At 49.4% G+C, this 19,928-nt stretch overlaps 1 protein-coding gene across 20 annotated transcripts in view; it reads left to right on the forward strand.

The window, feature by feature from the left end:
- Positions 1-23: 23 nt before the first annotated feature.
- Positions 24-19,928, forward strand: part of NFASC (neurofascin) — a 181,278-nt gene continuing 161,373 nt past the window's right edge. For 18 of the 20 annotated variants that reach the window (XM_036075905.2, XM_036075912.2, XM_036075911.2 and 15 more), the window contains exon 1: positions 24-178. In XM_036075905.2, the coding sequence (XP_035931798.1) occupies positions 72-178 (107 nt within the window). In that variant the 5' untranslated portion in view covers positions 24-71. The remainder of the gene's footprint in view (positions 179-19,928) is intronic. The other 2 variants (XM_078078295.1, XM_036075913.2) reach the window with 1 other exon arrangement.

Raw genomic sequence — 19,928 nt, forward strand, 5'->3', positions numbered from 1 at the left:
GGGGGCGCGCACGCAGGGTGGCGGGGGCGCGCCGGCCGCCCGGGGACGCGCACGGGCTCGTCTCTGCCCTAATGCGGCGGCTGGCGGCGAGAGGCGCTGCAGGGGACGTGGGAGAAGTGGCGGCGCCGGCGGCGGACAGCACCGACTGCGCCCAGGGCCGGAGCCGGCGCCCTCCGAGGTAGGCGAGCGCGGATACCGGAAAGGTGGGGGTGCGGTAGAACGGGGGTCGTGGAGACCCATCTAGCGACACCCCCTTGTTCCCGCCCTCCTCTGCCCGTCTCCATCCCCCGACCTGTCCCCATCCCCCTCGGACCATATCCCCGTCCCTTCTCGTCTCCACACCATCACCTGCCCAGAATCCATCCTGCCCAGAATCCATCCCCGTCCCTTCTCGTCTCCACACCATCACCTGCCCAGAATCCATCCCCAGTGGGATATCTGCACCCACCCCCATTCAGCTCCCACCCCCCTACCTACCCCAACACCCTTAATGTCTCACTGGCGGCCTCCCCTCCCCCTTCCTGCATCCTCGACCTCTTCCCCTTGCCTTCTGTCCCTGCCTCATCCACAGCCCTGCCCTTATACCTGTTTACCTCCACACCCCACTTTGTATGACCCCATCTTTCCTACCCCTCCCGTCAGCCCCTCTCCTTGGCCTCCCCTGTCCTCATCCCCATCTCATATCCCCATCACTCCGTGTGCCTGTCTCTCCATCTGCTCCCTCAGTTTCTGTCCTCCCCAGGTCCCCCTGCACACCCTGTCCCAGCCCCTTCCCAGCTGCCTCTTGGTTTCCTTCTGCACCGTAGTCCCTCTCAAGAACCCTGTCTTCCCCTCCTGGGCTGTTAGCTGGCCTGCCACCCATCACCTTTCCCACTTGCCCTTCCTGGTGCTCTGTGTAGCCACACGGCTTGTACTGAGCCCCCATCACCTGACGCGGGGCCTTCCTTCCCTGCTTGGGGAGGCCTGGGGCTCTGAAGGCCCGATGTACTCGCAGTTGCGGGATCCACTTATAACCCCTTTCTGCATGTTTGATCCAATTCACGGTTTGGGGGTGAAGGATGCTGGGGGCTAGTAGGCCTCTTATGTTCCTCCTCGGCCACCCTCTTCCCCTAGCTGTTCAGGTTTGTTTCCTAGATGGACTGGGGGAGGGAGTGCTAAGCATAGTGAAACTAGGTTGGGCAAGAGGCAGGGTCCAAGGGAATGGCTGAGGGCCTCTTCCTGGTCTTGTTCTGAGCCCTGGGATGCAAAGGCCTGGATGCGGAGCCCCACTGGAGGGTTGGAGAATCTTGGATTTTAGAGAGAATTCTTCCTCAGCCTCCAAGTCAGCACTTTGGCATCAGGCGCTGTCATGAGTGTGGCCCATGGGCTGGGCTGAGAGAGGGCAGAGTGCTGAATCACCTAGACTCTGGTCCCCATGGCAGCCCCTCCTCTGCCCTGAGTCAGGTTCTGCTCCTGAGTCCTTCCTTGGCATTTGGCAGTGAGCTGTGTGTGTGTGTGTGTGTGTGTTGGACAGAGATGCCTCCTCCCTCAGTCTGGAGGAGTGGATGACAGTGCCCCTTTCCAGCCTGTCTGTCTGCCTGGGATGAGGGCCTGATGTATCTTACCTACCCTTGGAACTGTGCTGAGCCCTGCTGGGGCCCAATCAAAGCTCCAGCAAGGGGGCAGACTGCAGACCTTTGAGACATGGCTGGGCAGGAGTTGAATTGTTTGTATGGGGCCAGAGACTGGCAGGTTCAGAACCCACTGAACTTGAGAGATGAGTAGGAGAAGCCCAGGGAAAATGTGTGTGGTGAGTGGAAGCTCCCGAGGATAGGGGCCATACCAGCTGTCGGAGTGGGGAGCCGGGAGAAGAGGGAAGGCAGAGACCCGTCCTCCCCTCTGGTTTGGGGATGGTTAGATCTGGTGGAATTGCACTGCAGGAGGAATTGAAGGAAATGCGGGGGGTGGGGGGATGGGGGGGTGGTGTCATTCTAACCTTTTGTCTTGACCAAGTTGGCACTTCTTTGTGTGTGTGTGTGTGTTGAGAAAACTGATGGGTTTTCTTTTTTTCCTTTTTTTCTTTTCCTTGAGTCGCACTTCTGAGGGGTTAATATCTTCCCCTTTGGATTCAGCTGAAAGTGTGTGTGTGTGTGTGTGTGTAGATAAAGAATGAGAATAGCACAAATGAGGAAAAAGACTCATTCACATTTAACCCCATAATTGAGTTTGCTCCCTCGGACAGGGAATGACAGCCCAATTCCTGTCTTGGGGATTTCAGCTAAATCCCCAGGGCTTAAATTAGGGGTTAAGAGCATATTGCTGATGGGTTCTGTCCCATCTCTCTAAGAGTCCCTCACTTTAGAAATCCAAGCGTTTGGACTCCAGCTCACGTGCGACAACCCTGGAGGGGACTTAGGCACTGCCTGGTGGGGGGGGGGAGGGACGTGCGTCTAGGGGGATGGCTGTCCTACCCTTTGTCACCTTTCTGCGCCCCGTCCCCTCATAGGGGGCGGGGAGGGAAGCTGCCCCAGGCGTTTCCTGGCCCGGGGAGGAGGCAACACCTGGAGCTGTCTGGAGAGCTGATTGGATTAAGGTTCTGACGTTGAAATGCTTGATTGGGGCTGAGGTTATGTGGGGGATTCTGATAACAATGTACATATTTTGCTGGTTCTGCGCAATGAATCTCACCCCACATCCCTTGTTTGGCATCACAGAGGCTTCGCAGAGATAAACCAAGGCACACAGAAAGACGAGCCGGCTCCCCGGAGAGCTGGAGCAAGGTGAAGAGAGCTCCCCGTGGGCTGAAGCAGATTGGCCTCTGGGGCTGCTGTGTTCAGGGGCACAGGGAGGAGGTGGCTGCTCTCTGGGGTGGGGGGAGTTCTGGTTGGATGTCTGAGGAGGAGGTGCAGAGGGAGGTCCCTTTCCTGCAGTGACGGAGGGACAGAATTCCAAGGCTCCCATCACTCTGTTGTTGCATCTTGTTCCCTTCCCTTGGCACCACTGTCCTCCAAGACCATCCGAGAGCTGGGATGTGAGGATCATCACTTAGTCTTTAGAAAAAAGAAATCCTTAGGACACCAGAAGGCCAGAAGGGGGGGAAGCAGAGAAGTTCAGTCCTCAGTCTGTTTGGCCTGGAGGACTGGGGTGGGGGGTGGGGGTGAAGAGAAGTGAGAAGAACTTAAGGCCGGCTACATACTTATTTATTTAGCAAATACAAATGAGCCCCACAGTGTGCTGTTCTGCTCCGTGTGGGGATTGTAGGGATGAAAAGTGAGGCAGCGTCTGGTCTCTTAGAGCTCCCAGTGTCATGGAAAAGAGAGACAAGTAAACAAACAAATGCCACAGATAAGCTTGAGTGAGAACATCTGGACAAGGATGTTGAGAGGCGGATCCTTCATTCCCGTGGTATCCGCCTCCTCTCCTCCAGAACCGTGAAGACGACTGGGTGATTCTTTCCAGAAGAGTAGGTCAGGTCTGGCCCTGAAGTTGACTAAGGAAAAGGATGGAAGAGGAGGTGACATATATAAGATATTACCAGTTCCCTGGTTTTAGGGGGAAGAGAAATGTCCCTTGGACAGTTGAACCTCACTGGGTGCTGCCCTAGCCTGATGGGAGGAGGGACCCAGAGGGAACTCTGGGACAAGATCAAGGCTACTCAACTCTCCCATTTCCATCTCCTAAGCCCTTGTATTTTAGGGGCAAATTGTGGTCTGGGTATGCTTAGAATGTTAGAGGGAGTCAGAGGAAAAGAATCCCAGTCTGCCCTCCCGGAGCTCACTATCTGATGGGGAAGCAGCAAGTAACATGTACAGGTGCATGCTCAGAAACAAGATAAGTAGGAAAATCAGGAGCTCTGGTATGTGGAGAAGGGTCTTGGAGTCCTGGGGAGGTCAGAGTCAGGTGGGAGTCATCAGAGAAGTCCCGATTGGGGAGGGGGGTGGTTTTGAAGTTATACTCTTGAGCACAGGTCACCACGAACATCCATATTTGAACTGGGAAAGAATGTAAGGATGGAGACACTCAGTCGTATCTGTCTGAGGAGCACCCTTCTTCCCCACACACTAAATTTAGTTCATTTCATTAGTGTGTCCTGAGTCTTTGAATATATCCCGGGAATTGTGCTAGGGGTTGAGTGTATGAGTGAGTCGGAGAGACAGAAACGAAAACAAATTAAAATTCAGTACCAGAAATGCTATAACAGAGGTTAGGTGAGTTCCTGGCATTGTAGGAGCATGGCTGAGGGGTCATGGTAGACAGTAGGACCTGGAGTGATTGTATTCCACTGTTTAGATAGACCCTGTTTTGGCCAGAGCAGCTTGATGTCAAACTTTTGAGCATTTACTCAAAATGCCCAGCTAGAGCCCATGCCTAGCTGCAAGGACAGAGATTGGATGCATATGGCTTGGTCCTTGGGACTGTAGGGGAGAGCTCTGGGAGCTAATGGCTATGCTGGGTGCTTGAGTAGGCACTTCCAAAGCTTTGCTGACCTGGAGCACCGGTCAGATTGTGCCAGCCAACTTGAGAACTCTTGAGCCACTCTCCTTTCCTTAGATCTTGAGGCAGGCCAAGAAAAATAAAAGTGTCATACTATAATAGTCATCATTATAGATTGTTTGCTATGTGCTAGGCACTCTACTATGTGCTTTATATGCATCATTTCATTTAATCTTCATAAGGGTTAACCCTATAAGAAGAAGTATTGTTAGGATTCTGGTTTTATATATATATATATATTTTTTTATTTTATTTATTTGACAGAGAGAGACACAGCAAGAGAAGGAACACAAGCAGGGGGAGCGGGAGAGGGAGAAGCAGGCTTCCCACTGAGCAGGGAGCCCGATGCGGGGCTCGATCCCAGGACCCTGGGATCATGACCTGAGCCCAAGGCAGACGATTAACGACTGAGCCACCCAGGATTCTGGTTTTATAGATAAGGAAGCAGACCCAGAAAGGTGGTTATTTAAGATTGAAGAACAGGTAAGTTGTAGAGCTAGAATTTAAACCTGTTTTTGTTTGCCATCGAAGCCCATGCACCTCTCCTATAATATATAGGAGAGGAAGAATAAAAACCTGGGATGTTTTATCCAGTGGCCCAAGGCTCTCTAGGAAAATCTGTTGGAAAGGCTCAGTTAGCATGCATATTTGAGTACCTACTATGTCCTTCTGAAGGATACAGAAACATGGTTCCTGCTTTCAAATGGGGGAAATAAATGGAAACATATGACAACTCTTAGGAATCATGTAAGACAGTGTGTAATTAAGTCTTCAGACCCTGGAGAGTAGAACTTCAAAGGAAGGAGTGATCCCTGAGTATGGCTAGTGGAGTCAGGGAGGTGATCCACATAGTAGAGACTACTCAGCCTTTGAGGTCAGACTTACATTCAAACCTTGGTTCTTCCATTTACTAGCTGAGGAGTTGCAGCTTCCCCACCTGTAACGTGGGGATATTAACATGAACCTTGCAGAGCTGTTATAAGGATTAAATGTGATAAGGCAGCGAAGGCCCCAGCAGAGTACCTGGCTTGTAATAAATACTCATCAAGGGGCACATGGGTGGCTCAGTCATTAAGCGTCTGCCTTGGGCTCGGGTCATGATCCCAGGGTCCTGGGATCGAGCCCCGCATCGGGCTCCCTGCTCAGTGGGAAAGCCTGCTTCTCCCTCTCCCGCTCCCCCTGCTTGTGTTTCCTCTCTCGCTGTGTCTCTCTCTGTCAAATAAATAAATAAATCTTAAAAAAAAATAAATACTCATCAAATGCTAGCTGCTCTTCACAGAGGAGGTGAGAATGGAGCTGAGCCCTGAAGTATTGGTAGAACTGGTAGAAGAGGAGAGTATCCTAGATGAGGGAACCCACCAGGTATATAAATAAAAACCTGATGGGTTCAGGTTCTCTTGGAAAGAAGTGACCTGCCTCATCTAGCCTGCTCTCTCCTGGTCCTTGCAGTAAAGTCTTACAGGAAAAGGACATCACCATGAAAAGCATGAGGGGCTTCAGTTTTATGTCTGGCCCCATCATTAACAGACCTTAAATGTGTTTCTCTCTCTGTAAAACTAGAAGATTGCTCGAAGTCTCTTGTCCCAGAAGCTCACGTCTCTGGAATTTATGTCATTGACTGATTTCTTGTCCTGCCCTTCTTCTCCCAAATGTCATGCCTTGATAAAGTTAGAGTGCCTGGGGTGCGGTGGGCTCATTCCCTTGGGCTGTTATCATCCCCTCCTCGGTCCTACAGCTCCCTTCTCTGGGAAGCAGCTGCCTGAGCATCTGCCTTCTCCTCCTTCACCTGCTCCTCCTCACTCATCCCCTCCCAGGCTGGGCCAGCCCCTCCTCAAAGGCCTCCCTGGCAGCCCCTCTCCCCGTCATTATGATGCTAATCGTGTTGTTAATTTTTCTGAGATGCAGAAAGAAAGCCCCAATCTGTTCTAATGAATTTAATTAGAGAGGGGCTTGGAGGGCTTCAGAACCTCTTACCAGGATCACAATAAACAGAGTTAACGAGATAAACAGCCTGGGATCAGCGGCTCAGGGGTAGGGAGAGAGGATTTCTCACTCAGTCTTAGAATGAGGAAAGTCCCGTCACCCAGAGTTGGAGGAAGGCTGTGTGAGCTGCTGTCCGCCATGTGGGCTCCCATTTGGGCTGTTTCGGCCGGCCCCACCCAGCCCCATGTTCAGAGCTTCATACCTAGTTCTGCCCTTCAGTGGCAGATGAATCTCTGGAGAAGGTCCTATCATTGTCATCATCATCACCGAGTATTTGTTGAGCACCTGCTGTGTGCATGAGTGGTACTGCATCATCTTCTGGAGGGTCGTGAGACCCCGCCTCCTCCCTAAAAAGAAGATATGTGTTCAGATATAAGAAACATTTGCTAATTTCAGGCAGTAAATGCTAGAAGATTGGCAGGACATTATGTTGGGCATAGGTGATCTGGAAAAGCCTCTTGTGAGAGGAAGTACTTGAGGTCTTGAGATACCAAAACTTGAAGACTTAATAATCAGAACTCCTGGAGTAAGAGCAGGAATGTGCAGGGGACCTTTGAGTCAGGATGAATAAATGGTATGGCTTGGGTATTAGGTGCGTGTAATTCAGCAGTGAGGTATGTGTCTGGGGCGATTTATGGAGATGTAATTGTAGAGGACCCTGAGTGCAGGAGTCTTTACTCTCCTAACCTGGTTGTGCTGGAGTCTCCCTGCCTTCCTTTTCTGGAAACTTAGCATGGCCAGCTTGGGGAAGGGCCTAAAGCAGGATGGTTTTTGTGCTGAGCTCACTGTCCTGGATCTAGTTTAGGCCAAGGAGGGGGGTGGATTGACCAGATGCTAAGTTTTGTTCTCTGATCTTGTGATTTTCTGGGATGCGAGTGAATGGCTGGCAGAGCAATTCCAAGGACTCTTCCCGGTAAGAGTTCCTCCTTCTTTACTGATGCTGGCCAATTTGCCTTGGCAGTAGCATCTTTTGCAAGTATTCAGTGGAATCTTCCAGTTCCAGGGTCAGTGAGTTTCATAACTCGTCTCTTTATATTACTAAGAGTCCTCAGAGTGTGCGTATGTGTTGCGTGTCCGTGTTTGTGCATGCATGTTGCCTATGATTAGTGAAATTATTCTGACTAGATTCTGATTCTAGTTTGATCTTTATTTGCAACACAACAAAACATTTGTGAGCCTTACTTTCTCCAGGTGCAAGGGAGGAAGAGTCATCCCTGTATCTTATCGTGTGTAGGTCCATAAGCTGAATGCTTTGAGAATAGGATTTTAAACATGAGGAGGTTTTATAACTAGGATTTTGACAGGAAGTATAGTATTGAGCTGAAATTTTAAGTCAGTTCTCTGTCCACCTTGGAACTTCTACCTGTGAGACTAGACAACGTTTTATTTTGGGGCATCACCAAAGATGATGATGCCTTTTGTTATTTGCCAGAGTCTGTCTGGGCTTATGCATAATTAGTGGTGAAGTTAACACTGCTGTCAGCTGTTGGTCGGCCTGTTGGTCAGTTGTTGTGTTTATATGAGAGACACTGTTATAATACCCATTGTGTGGTATTTTTCCACACATTGGTGGTGACATGTTCTTTATGAAAGAAAATGCCTTTGATGCCACAGGCAATTTTCCGATGCTGACGTAGGCAAGGACAGGACAGAAACTAGATCTCTTTCTGATCATCATCACACACTGAGTGGAACTGAAGGCTTTGGGACTCATGTTGGGAACTAAACCAGTTCTCTGAATGACCCAAGCCCTGGGTTATGCCTTGTGGGTTTTTTTAAAAATATATTATAAAATATATATATTTGTTGCACCTGCCGTCTGTCTTCAAAGACTCTACTATTTGCATGGCACACTTCTAGGTGGCTTCTTGTTTTGAGAGCATCTTTAATCTCGTAGAATGTTAGAGATGGTCTAATCCAAGATCATTATTTTACAGATCAAGAAACGACTCAAAAGGGCTACGTATTTTGCTTGTGGCTGCATGGCTAGTTGCTAGAAAAGGTAGCTCTTCCACATACTGGACCACTGGGAACTTTAAAAACTACAGATAAACCTAGTAATTGTGCAAGAGGATAAGTAATTAAGTTCCCTAAAGCATTATCTACACCAATAATGCTTTGAGATATCAGAGAAGAGAGGAAATTAATGTAGACTAAAGTCCTTTGGGAAGGTTTTGAAGTGAAGCAGGGGCTGGTTTGGGGCTCTAGGGATGGGTAGGTTTTGAATCGGTGGAAGAAATGGGCCTTTCTGGTGGGGTAAGGGAGCAAAATCAAAGGTTTACAGGAGGGAAGCTGTGGTCAGGCATTGCACTGGCCAGGCTAGAGCAGTGGACTGGAGGGACTGGCTGGGGCCAGAGTGCAGAGAATCTTGACCCTGACTGAGTGGTTGGTGAGGAGCATTTGAAGCTTCTTGACTGAGCTTGCTCAGTGTTTGAGAGATAGTTCCTTCTGAAGAGGTGTTTGGGCGAAGGGGAATGCTGGAACTTTCTCTTGGGTGCTGGCAGGGAGCTTGTTGCTGTCCGGGGTGCTGACCTGCCTCTGAAAGATTTTTCTCTCCAATGATGCCAGGTTAGAATGTAAAGCCAGAGAATGTTTAGAGCAACCCAAAGGGATCTAGAAAACAATTCTGGCCAGGACTAAGTAGTACGTGGGCTTTCTGGCATCAGCCTAGTTTACAGCATCTGACTTTGCGGTCCTTGTAACAAAAGCAAAATTATGGATTGGGGGAACTAGTAAATGGCCCTTTTAAGGAGAGACCACGTGTGTGCACATATGCATGCTAAAATGACCCAATTTGTAGCCTAGTAAATTTCACCTTAGAGTCTTTGTATTTACACGAGAATCTCAGCCCATTTCTTCTTTCATTGTGAAAATGCACTCCCTCTACTCAACATTTCAGAGTATCTAAAACCTCTCCAGGGGGCACCTGGGTGGCTCAGTCCTTTAAGCATCTGACTCTTGGTTTCTGCTCAGGTCCTGATCTCAGGGTCGTGAGATCCAGCTCTACATTGGGTTTGCACTCACCCTCCTCCTCTGCTCCTCTCCCTGCTCACGCTCTTTCTCTCTCTAAAATAAATAAATAAATAAGTGAAATCTTAAAAAAAAACAAAAACAAAACAAAAAAAAACTTCTCTAGCAAATATGGAGAGAACAACAGAAGTTCCCAGAATACTCAACTCATTAGTTCAAATGGAACATTTAAATGCTCAATATTAGTGCTTTCCAATAGAGCTTTCTGTGATGATAGAAATGTTCTGTATCTGCACCGTCCAACATGGTAGCACTAGGCACGTGTGGCTCTTGAGCACTTGAAATGTGGCTAATGTGAGAATTGAATTTTTAATTTAATTGAATTGAATTTAAATAGCCATGGCTAGTGACCACTATATTGGACTGCACAGCTCTATAGTCAGAACCCTCCACGTTTGCCACTTACCCTTGTTTATTGGTCTGTCATACCTAGACCTCTTTGACATAGAGCAAAGTGGACTTTTGAATGGGGGTGAGTTTGACACATTGCTGGGAAAGCCCCATGCTAAATCTGACTGGAAGTCTGCTTTTGGCTATGAGTTTTGCCGTGACTTTCTTATTGTCACGGTGAAAACAACCATACATGATGTATTGTGGTTTCCCTTTTCCTTTTTTTTTTTTAAAGATTTTATTTATTTATTTACTTATTTATTTATTGAGAGAGAGAGAGAGAGAGCAAGCGCACAAGTAGGCAGAGCAGCAGGGAGAGGGAGAGGGAGAAGCAGCCCCCTCCCCGAGCAGGGAGCCCGATGTGGGGCTTGGTCCTAGGACCCTGGGATCATGAACCGAGCCAAAGGCAGACGCTTAACCAACTGAGCCATCCAGGTGCCCCTGTGGCTTTCCTTTTAAGGACAGAGAGCATGCTCCTTGGATTCTGGCTGGGGTCCCAGGGACTTGATCCGAGACTTTTTGGAGCCTTGAATGGGCAAGCAACGTAGTGTGTATGGCCCAGGAAACTTGGCTGTGGGGTGAGGTGGCAGACAGATGATGTGCTATTGTGTTGGATGTTTGTGGGAATCTGGCAGAGAGAAGTTTCTGGTCTTGATCCATCTCTCCTTCTAACTCTAGGCATCTTTACATCCTGTTTATCTGATATAGTGGACATGGCCCAGGATGAGGGGTATAAGTAAGTAGTAGAGGTACCAGAGGAAAAAAATGCTCAAAAATGCCGATCAGGGGGCACCTGGGTGGCTCAGTCGGTTAAGCATCTGCCTTCAGCTCAGGTCATGATCCCAGGGTCCTGGGATCGAGCCCCACGTCTGGTTCCCTGCTCAGTGGGGAGTCTGCTTCTCCCTCTCCCTCTGCAGCTCCCCTTCCTTGTGCTCTCTCTCTCTCTCTGTCAAATAAATAAATAAATAAAATCTTTAAAAAAATGCCGATCAGTAAGTAAGTAATAATAACCTGTCAAAAGACCAGAGTAGAACATTTCCATTGTGTCGGCATATGCAGTGTACATAAGTGTGCCTAATCTTATCATAAACATGCTCGACTTCCATGGGGCTCTGCTCTTAGGCTTGGCACATATAAACCTGATTTCCTAAACCAGAGTGCATGCTTTTTGAAGATGTGCCTTATAGTTTTCTTGTTTTCTCCCATAGACTCTCAATGTGCTGATAGTAATCCTTAATAAACCCCTGCTAGTGAGTAGCTCTTTGTTAGCCTGGAGCTATGGGTTTGACTCCTAGAAAATGTGTGCACATGAATACAAATAATATTTATTGAGCCCCTGCTGGGCATAAGTCTCTGTACTTGGTACTGTGGGCAGTGACAAAGGAGGAACAAGGATGGCTGCTCTCAGTCTAATGAGAGAGCAAAGGCAAGTACATATGAAAACAACACACACACACACACACACACACACACACACACACACACACGACTGATAGAAACAAAGACAGAAGTGGTAGCAGGGATACAGAGCTGGGAGTGGGTTGCAGGATGCTGGCAGGGGCCAGATTTTGTGTGTGTCTCTGTCTGGCCTTCTCTCGAGGATTCCCTTCTTCATGAGGCATAGCTGGTACCAGCCACTTCCATGCCTGCAAGGACAGTGCTGCCTTTATGGTTGGTCGGCCAGCTCGATGTCTCACTGGGGCTGGGCTGAGGCGGTGCTGTCCTGAGCTTGCCTCTTCCTTAAAGAGCACTCGGGAAGGGGGAGAGGACTGTGCGGAAGGGGAAGAAACTCCCTTTTCTTCTGGTCACTGAAATGGTGACAGGGTCTAGCTCTCGAACTTCCTTCTAGGCACAGAAGGGGTTTGTGGGGACCCCAGCAGCTCTTGTACATGGAGCCCCATGATGCAGGCCCAGGTGCAGCTCTGGAGGAGACAGGAAAAGCAGAGCTTGGTGGCATGGCTCCCTGCAGTCACCTGAGCCCCCCTGCTTTACCCTCATGGAGTATGCACTGCCTGGTGGGGAGTAGGTGGGCCGTATCTCCCAGCTGGGGCCGGGGTGGGGGACTTCTCTGGTTGACTCACAGGGAGGAGCCTATCCTTCCCCATCTTCTGTGGGCACACAAGTCACCTGGGATCTTGCTAAAGTGCACAGACAGAATGATTAGGTCTGCATTGGGCCTGGGTTTCTGCATTCCTTACCAGCCCCCAGGGGATGCCGGCACTGCTGGCCAGCAAACCACATGTTGACTGGCAAGGCCCTGTGTATGGGTTGTCAACCTGGAAACATGCCAGTCTCACCTGGGGAGATTTTAAAATATGCGGATGCTGGGACCCACTCTACAACCCAATAACATAATCTCTGAGAGTTGGGTCAAGGCACCAGAATGTTTTAAAAGCCTCCTCAATGATTCCGATATATAGCCCTGGATGGTTTTTCTCTTCCCCCGGATAGGCTTTTCACCTGCCTATGCCCTCCTTACCCCAAGAGACTGTAAGTGCCTCCGGGGCACAGAACGTCTTATATCAGATTACCAGTCATGCCCTATAGTCATCCTCAGTCAGCTCAGCTGGTAACAGTGTGATGTATCACCATCTAGCACTCTGGCCACTGCTCCCATGCATGTACCATCAGCCACGAGGGATCAAAGAACATGGCTGGCTTAGAGCAGGCCAGTTCTACTCTCGGGACAACAAGTCAGAGTGGGCATCCAGTGCCTAGAACCATGCCTGGCACCTAGTAAACTTTCAGCAAGTCTATACTGAATGGATGCTGACTCCAGTGTGGGGTGGCAGAACGGGCACTGGATCAAGGAGCTGAAGGCCAGAAGGGTTAGAGGGTCTAAAGGGAGTAGGGCAAGTTATTTAACATTCCTTAGCTTTAATTGTCTTAGTTGTAAATATGAGAATAATAACGCCTACCTAACAGGGCTATTTAAATAGAAAATAACGTCGGAAAAGGGGCTCTGTAAATGCTAGTGTTACGCAGACAAGAGACTGTGTCAGAATTTATTTTTTTAAGTGGTGGGATGAAGCCGTAGGTATCATTGCAAGCTCTTGTTCTAGCAGACCCTCCCAGGTCCCGCCACGTGTGCCTCTGTCTATAGGAACAGCGAGGGGGCTCAGGGAGGTACCACACTGACCGGTCGTCTACTCTGTGTAGACGTCCACACTGTGCTAGTGGCTTGGCTTCTGTCATCTCACTGATTCATCACAACCCTTGGACCGGGTGTTATGATCCTGATTACACCGAGAAAATGGGGGCTCCGAATGGGAACCAACTTGCCCAAAGTAGGACAGCTCTGTAAGTGGCAGAGCTGGCATCGGATCTGATTCCAGAGTCTCCTCATCCTGGCTCCTTACCCAGCAGGCAGCGCTGGGTTCCAGCACGGGCTGATTGATGGTCCTTTGGTTTGAGAAGCTTCCTTGTCTGGGGGGTCACTTGTTTTGGAGAGTGACATAAGATCCTGGCTATCACAGAAACGCCAGTCTTCCATTAGGGAGCGTTAGAGTCCATGGCACCGCAGCCCTCTGAGTCTTGGCCGACGCTGCACCGTAAGGCCACTGCTCAGAGTCTTCCTCAGGCCCCGAGGCAAAGGCTGTGACCTTCCCCTACAGAAGAGTCACCATCTGCCCCCACGGTCCCCTCCCTGCTTGACAGAGCCCCTGACCCAGCTCTCATCTGTTTCTTGCCTATCTAGGTTTCCCTTTCATTCTGGTCCTAAAAGAAAACAGAAACACAAAAGGGAGCAATCCCATGAGCCTCTCCTCATCCACAGGTGTAACGTCAATGGGTTATTTTCATCGCCTGGCGCTAGTGCTCCCCTCCTCAGGCGAGGTGGGGGAGGGGCCCATCTCCTCCAACAGCTTCAGCACAGAGAGGAGGTCCCAGTGTCTGCTGTCCTCCTGTCCACCTCTCTGGCTTCAGCAATGCTGCTGTGATGACAAGGACACATCCTGGCCGAAGTCAGTCTGGCTAAGTTGTTCGGAAGAGAGGGGAGAGGGCTGATTTGCACGGTTTAACCAGTTAGAGGGATCCACCTGGTCCAGGTACTTATCTGTGTATACCTGGAGTAGCTTTATTTTTTATTTTTTTTAAGATTTTATTTATTTGAGAGGGAGAGACAGAGAGAATGACAGAGATAGTGAGAGAGAGCAACAGTGGAGAGGAGAGGGAGAAGCAGACTCTCTGCTGAGCAGGGAGCCCAATGTGGGGCTCGATCCCAGGACCCTGGGATCATGTCCTGAGCCGAATGCAGATGCTTAACCCACTGAGCCACCCAGGCACCCCTGGAGGCCTTGTTGGGTATCGGCCGAGACTAACTGAATCCACACTGAGAGAACTAGAGAGGAAACTCAAGTGACTTCACAGGCACTACAAACATATCCCATGGTGGGCTTTGGATATAACTATCTAACGCTCCTCACTGAGATGTGACTAAGTCTCTCTTCATACCTGGTCCACATCCATCCTCTTGCTGTGTTCTAATTTGGCTGATCTTTCTCTTATGTATTCTGTGAAATTCTGTGCTGGGATATTACTTTCCTATATCAGGGCCAGGATTACAACATCCAGAACTTTCTTCAGCTTTAGGAATTGTTCAGAGTTTACTTTCAAGTACAGAGGGTTTATCCATTGTGTTGCTTCGATATTTTCTCTGCTAAATCCCCGTGTATATTTTTAAGCCATTTTGGCTTTTTTTCTCTCTCTTTTCTCTTTGAGTGTCCCTAGGGTTTTCTGTGTCTGAGAACTCTGCTTCCTGTGTGTGGTTCTGCATGGTCAGCATGCTGCCTCTCTAGTAGGAATAAAGACTCCCAGTTAGGCCCAGGCTAAAAATGAATCCCCTGTCGCCTGGAAGACTGGTCACCGTGACGCCTTGCTGCAGCACCATGAAATACCCCATCCAGCTGCAGAGGTCTGGGGCCTTAGTGCTTCATCTTTTCACTCCCATGGATGTGTGGCTATTCCAGCACCACCTGTTCTGAGTATCTTAGCAATCAGTATGAAGCCTACTGGGCTTCTGGGGCTAGAATGGATTTGGCTGGTGGGCCCCCAGGCCTCTGACCCTTTTCCTTCTCCATCTGGCTGCCCTCAGCAGCGGGGCGGCTGATGCGGCGCTGGCAGCTGGGGGCCTCGGTGAGATGGGCAGGTTAAGGGGGCGAGCCGAGGTTAAAGGAAATGTTGCAAAAGACTATGAATGGTGTGGGGCTGGGCCCCGCTCGAAGGTTCTGGAAGGCTGGTGTGAGAGTGGGGTTCAGGTCTGGGTCAGGCGCTGGCCCCATTCTGAGTCTGATTGGGAAAACCCTCTCTGAGCATATCCCCCAGATTGTTTGTGTTCTTACACCTTGAGAAATAAAGAGAGAGATTTTAGATGGCACCCCAAAAAGTTGCAGCTGGGGCTTCTGAGAGCAAGAATGCTTCGTTTCTTAATGGGCTGGTGACATCATCCGAGGCCTACCCAGATGCTGGCGTGTCAGGGACAGACCAAAACAGGCCAACGGCTACTCAAAGGTGGCTAAAGCTATTCTGCTGGCTCGGAGTGTGTTTGCTCCACATCACTTGTCAGCCTTCCCCCCCTTCCTCCTTCCCCAGGTTTGTTTTTCCCAGTTCCCATTGTGGAAAGCCCAAGGGCATGCATCTGGTCTTGGAAGGGGAAAATAGCCCAAGAGCAAGGGCTTGGGTTCACATCTGGCTCTCCATTCACTAATTGTGTGACCTTTTGCAAATGACTTAAATCTCCTCTACTTTTCATCTGTAAACTGGGGAATTAAGTGGTGCTTGCCCTGCATGGAGTTATTAGAATGAAATTAGAAAATGCAAATGAACCCCTTTGCCAAGTAAGAAGTGGCCCATGAAAGTGAGCTCTTGATACTTCGCACGTCCCTTCCTTATAGTAGCTTCATGCTCTGCCTTATCACCTCACGACTTTGGTGAGCGATAGAAAATATTTTCGAACCTCAGCAAGGTGCCCAGCTGTGCACTAGGAACAGTGAGAATTGCAGTGGGAAGAAGCGGCAATCTCTTCTGGGACCCTACTTGTACCTAGTACTCTGGTTGACAAAGCGCACCAGGCACCTGTGTGTGTGATGAAGATAACTAACTACACAAGTCATAAAGGATAGATGCAAAGGGCTCGTTCCGACCACAGAGCTCTTGCAGTTTAGCAGAGAGAGTACATACAATCTATGGAGACCTGGAAGACTTCAAGGAGGAGATTTACGGTGGACCCTTGGAAGATGGAGCTCTTGGCTCTTTCTGTGCTCCAGCAAGCTCATTAGGGAGTGTCTCCAAACGGGAGGGGGCAGAGATTAGGAAGAAAGGGACAGTCTGGTTATCCTCAAGACCGAATTTCCTCATTTCATGCTGGCCACACCCACAGGGAAGAAGGGTGGTTTTTCTGAGGCTCAGAGATAGTGAAGAAGCCAACAGAGGGTCAATCAGCACATCTCAGGACAGGGAATGAGAGTCCATTTCTCATAATAGACCATTTTGGTCCCCATGTCTTGCTTCCTCTTTTTTTTTTTTTTTTTTTTTTACTGAACTGTATCCTTATCATAGCCCTGGCCACACCAACTTAATATATCACTTTTAGGCAATATATCATTTCCAGGTGAGGAAATCAAAGCACAGAGAGGTGGGTGACCAGTTGAGGAAGTGGCACGAATCAGGGCAGAGCCAAGGCTGGATATTCACCTCCTGACTCGTGGCCGAAGGATTCCTAGTCTAGCTCTCTCCTGGGCTTCTCCTGTGATTCAGGTCTCAGCTGGTGTCTAGCATAAGGCAGCCCTGGATCTCTAGGCGGGGGATGGAGAGCAATCCCACCCAACACAAGACCTCTTCCAGTTCAAGCAGCTCTGGTCCAGAATACCATGTGACCATCACTGCACATTCCCCCCCCCTCCCCAGCTCTGGCTGGGTTTCAAGTCCTAGTCTCAACAGCCACGGGACTTGGTGGCCAGGCCTGGGAAGAGCCCATTGTCTTCTTGCATCATCCCTGGTTGTGTGGCTGCTGGCTAGCTTGCTTGTTCATTTTCTGTTTGTTTTGTGTAGGCTGCTCTGAGCCCTATATTCAGGCACAGCTGGGTAGCTGGCACCTGCTCAACCTTTGCCCCAGTCTATCCTAGAATTCTCCATGGTACTGATGGAAGACTGCTGGCCGTGTGTGTGTGTGTGTGTGTGTGTGTGTGTGTGTGTGTGTGTGTGTAAGAGAAGAGAGGGGAGAGGAAGGTATAAAGCTTCCTGAATAGTAAGAGACCTCTTTCTCCAGTGGGGCTTGGTTCTGGGTTGAGACAAGTAGGAGCCCTATTGTTTTCTTCTTGCAGATTATGTGTAAATTGACCATGGTTATCAGCCTCATCAGCAGTGGGAGGACAGGAGGTGTACTGTGTTCTAGGCATGAGTGGCCCGTAACCTCTCCCATTCCTGGTTATTGTGATAGCAGCAATAGTCGTAATAAGGAGAGCGAGGTTAGAATAATGGCAGCCACCAGATATTCAGATCTTACTATGTGCTAGGCAATGCTATAAGGGCTTTTAATAGATATCGTCTCACTCCACACTTCATTTATGATGTGTTTTCAGTAGCCTTATTTTACAGGAGAGTGAAGCCCAGGTACTTGAGTGGCTTTTTCCCAAGGTCTCTCAGCTACTAAACTGTGCAGTTGGGGCTTCAGATCAGATCCATCTGACTCCAATCAGATTTCATCTGATGGAGCTCTTAACCTCCGTGCTACCGTGAGTGCTGAAAGGACCCTTCCCAGCCATAAAGTCCACTGTAACTCTAGGTAGAGACCCTATTCCCTCCTGCTGGAGTAAGAGACGCACAGGTCTGAGCAGCTGATAGATTCCTTGGTTATGAGGAAGCCCTTAGTATCTCATGTCTGAGCTTAGGGAGACTTTGGGACTATAATGTCAGGTCCCCCAGTTTTGCACAGGAGGAAGTGAAGCCTGAGGAAGGACCTCAGTCAAAGCTGGGCAGCAACCCAGTGGCAAAGCCGTGCAGCAACCCAGTGGCAAAGCCAGGAGTAGAACCCAGCCTCCTAATTGGTAGCCAGAATTTTCTCACCACCTGTCTATTTGTAGAATACCTTTGCTGCCCCACACCCCTCCATCCTCTTACCCAAGATGCCAGTGTGAGACAGGAGGGAGGAAAGAGGGACAGGCGGAATTCTCTTATTATCATGGGGCTGCTGACTTGCTTTGGGCTGCGTAGGCTTGTGAGTTGGGGGTGTCCCAACTGACCCTTTCCCTGAAAATCCACCAGCCTCTGTTCTTTTATGTCTCTTCACCCACTGGTGCTCTTGGGAAGTCTGGGGGTTGTAGAGGACTTGACTCCCTCTGCCACTGCCCACCCACTGTGACCCATTCTTTCTAGAAAATTCTGCAAACCCATTAGGTTCGGAGTGACTCTTCCCGGCCCCATGTTGGATGCACCTCCATCTCCACTTGAAGGTGGGCTGCCTTATATTTTGCTTCTTTCCCTATGAACAGTAGGCATGGGGAGCAAGGAGCGGGGGCAGTTGTCAGGTTTGTCTGTCTGTCCCTTTCTGAGGCAAAAGCTCACAGGATCTCCAGGGGCAGAGGAATTCAATTACATGAGTCACAATTAGGATGCTGATAAAAACATGAATTCAAAGATAGGGTGAAGGGCAGTTTGGGGACTCACCTCTGCTCTTTGTTTGTCCATGAACCCTCTGGAAACTGATAATTTCCCCATTTCCCAGAGGGACACACTGAGAGACTCAGAGGGAAAAATTCATCCTGGAGAATTCACCCTCTCCCTGTCACCCACTCTGTCCAGGAACTAACCCTATCTTAGGTCGGCAGGGACTCAGTGAGTTGGAGGCAATCCCCTTTGTCATTACTTTTTCAATAATTTTTATTAAAGTAAAACATATAGTAAAGTACACGAATCCATACTTTTTATTTCTTAAACATTAGTTTTCTGGTTATAAAGGTAAAAGTTGTAAAATTTGGGGAGAAAAAAAAAAACCAACCCACAAACCAGAAAGCCTAATCACTTGGAAATGACAACCATTAAGATTTTATGTCTGTGTTTTCAGTTGGTCTTGTTCTGATTTGAGTGTCATTGTTAACGCTGGCTGTAGGGGACAGAGGGGATAAGGACGGGGGGTCACGGAGGATCCTTCGCCCTTTCCCAGGACGTTTCACTGCTGCCAGGCTATAGCCCAGCTTCTGATCCTTTACCTACAACTCAGAAACATGATCACCCCTGCCCTCACTGCTAATAAGCCAAATAATCAGTGATAACATCACGCAGGCCATGATTTATTGAACAGCCCGCATTGTTCAAAATACAAAAGTTGGGTTTGACATGTTGGGATGAGAGTCCTGGAGTGCCTGGGGGCAGGTATGTCCTCAGGGAGACCAGTTGGCCTGGGAACAGGCTGTGTGTTTGCACACATCTGAACTGGTGTCTGCTTCCAGCCTATTTCTTAGACTCCCATTCTGGGCCTCTGAACAAGGCTCAGAGGGCGGCAGCCACTGGGTGAGAAGATGTGGCCTTATCCCTGGGCTCGTCAGCTTCAACCATATTTGTCTGAGCCTCCCTACTGAGATCTGCTGGGCATGGAATGATTTGATGTGAAGTGCTCAGAGGAGTGTTTGGTGCTGCCAAGGGTCAGCAGGTGTTGGCTGTGGCCATCATCATGAAGATCACCGTCATCTCCTTCTTGTGCAGGCTGGGCCAGAAACTGTCAGAGCTGCAGGGGACCTGAAAGGCAGGCTAGTCTGTGATGCTCAGACGTTAACCTGCACCAGAGTTCCCTGGAGGGCTGGGAATGCAGGCTGAGAACAAAGGGCGGGCCTCACTCCCATGGTTTCTGAGTCAGGAGGTCTAGGGTGGCCCCAAGAAGATGCATTTCTGACAAGTTTCCAGGTGATGCTGTTCTTGCTGCTTTAGGGACCACACTTGCAGAGCCACTGAATCAACTCTTTCATTTTTGCAGGCAGGGGATTGCTATGGTCTGAATGTTTATATCCCCCCAAAATGTATATGCCCAAGGTGATGGTATTCGAAGGTGGGGCCTTTGGGAG

The sequence above is a fragment of the Halichoerus grypus genome, chromosome 7, assembly GCF_964656455.1.
Source record: "Halichoerus grypus chromosome 7, mHalGry1.hap1.1, whole genome shotgun sequence".
Classification (NCBI taxonomy): Eukaryota; Metazoa; Chordata; class Mammalia; order Carnivora; family Phocidae; genus Halichoerus; species Halichoerus grypus.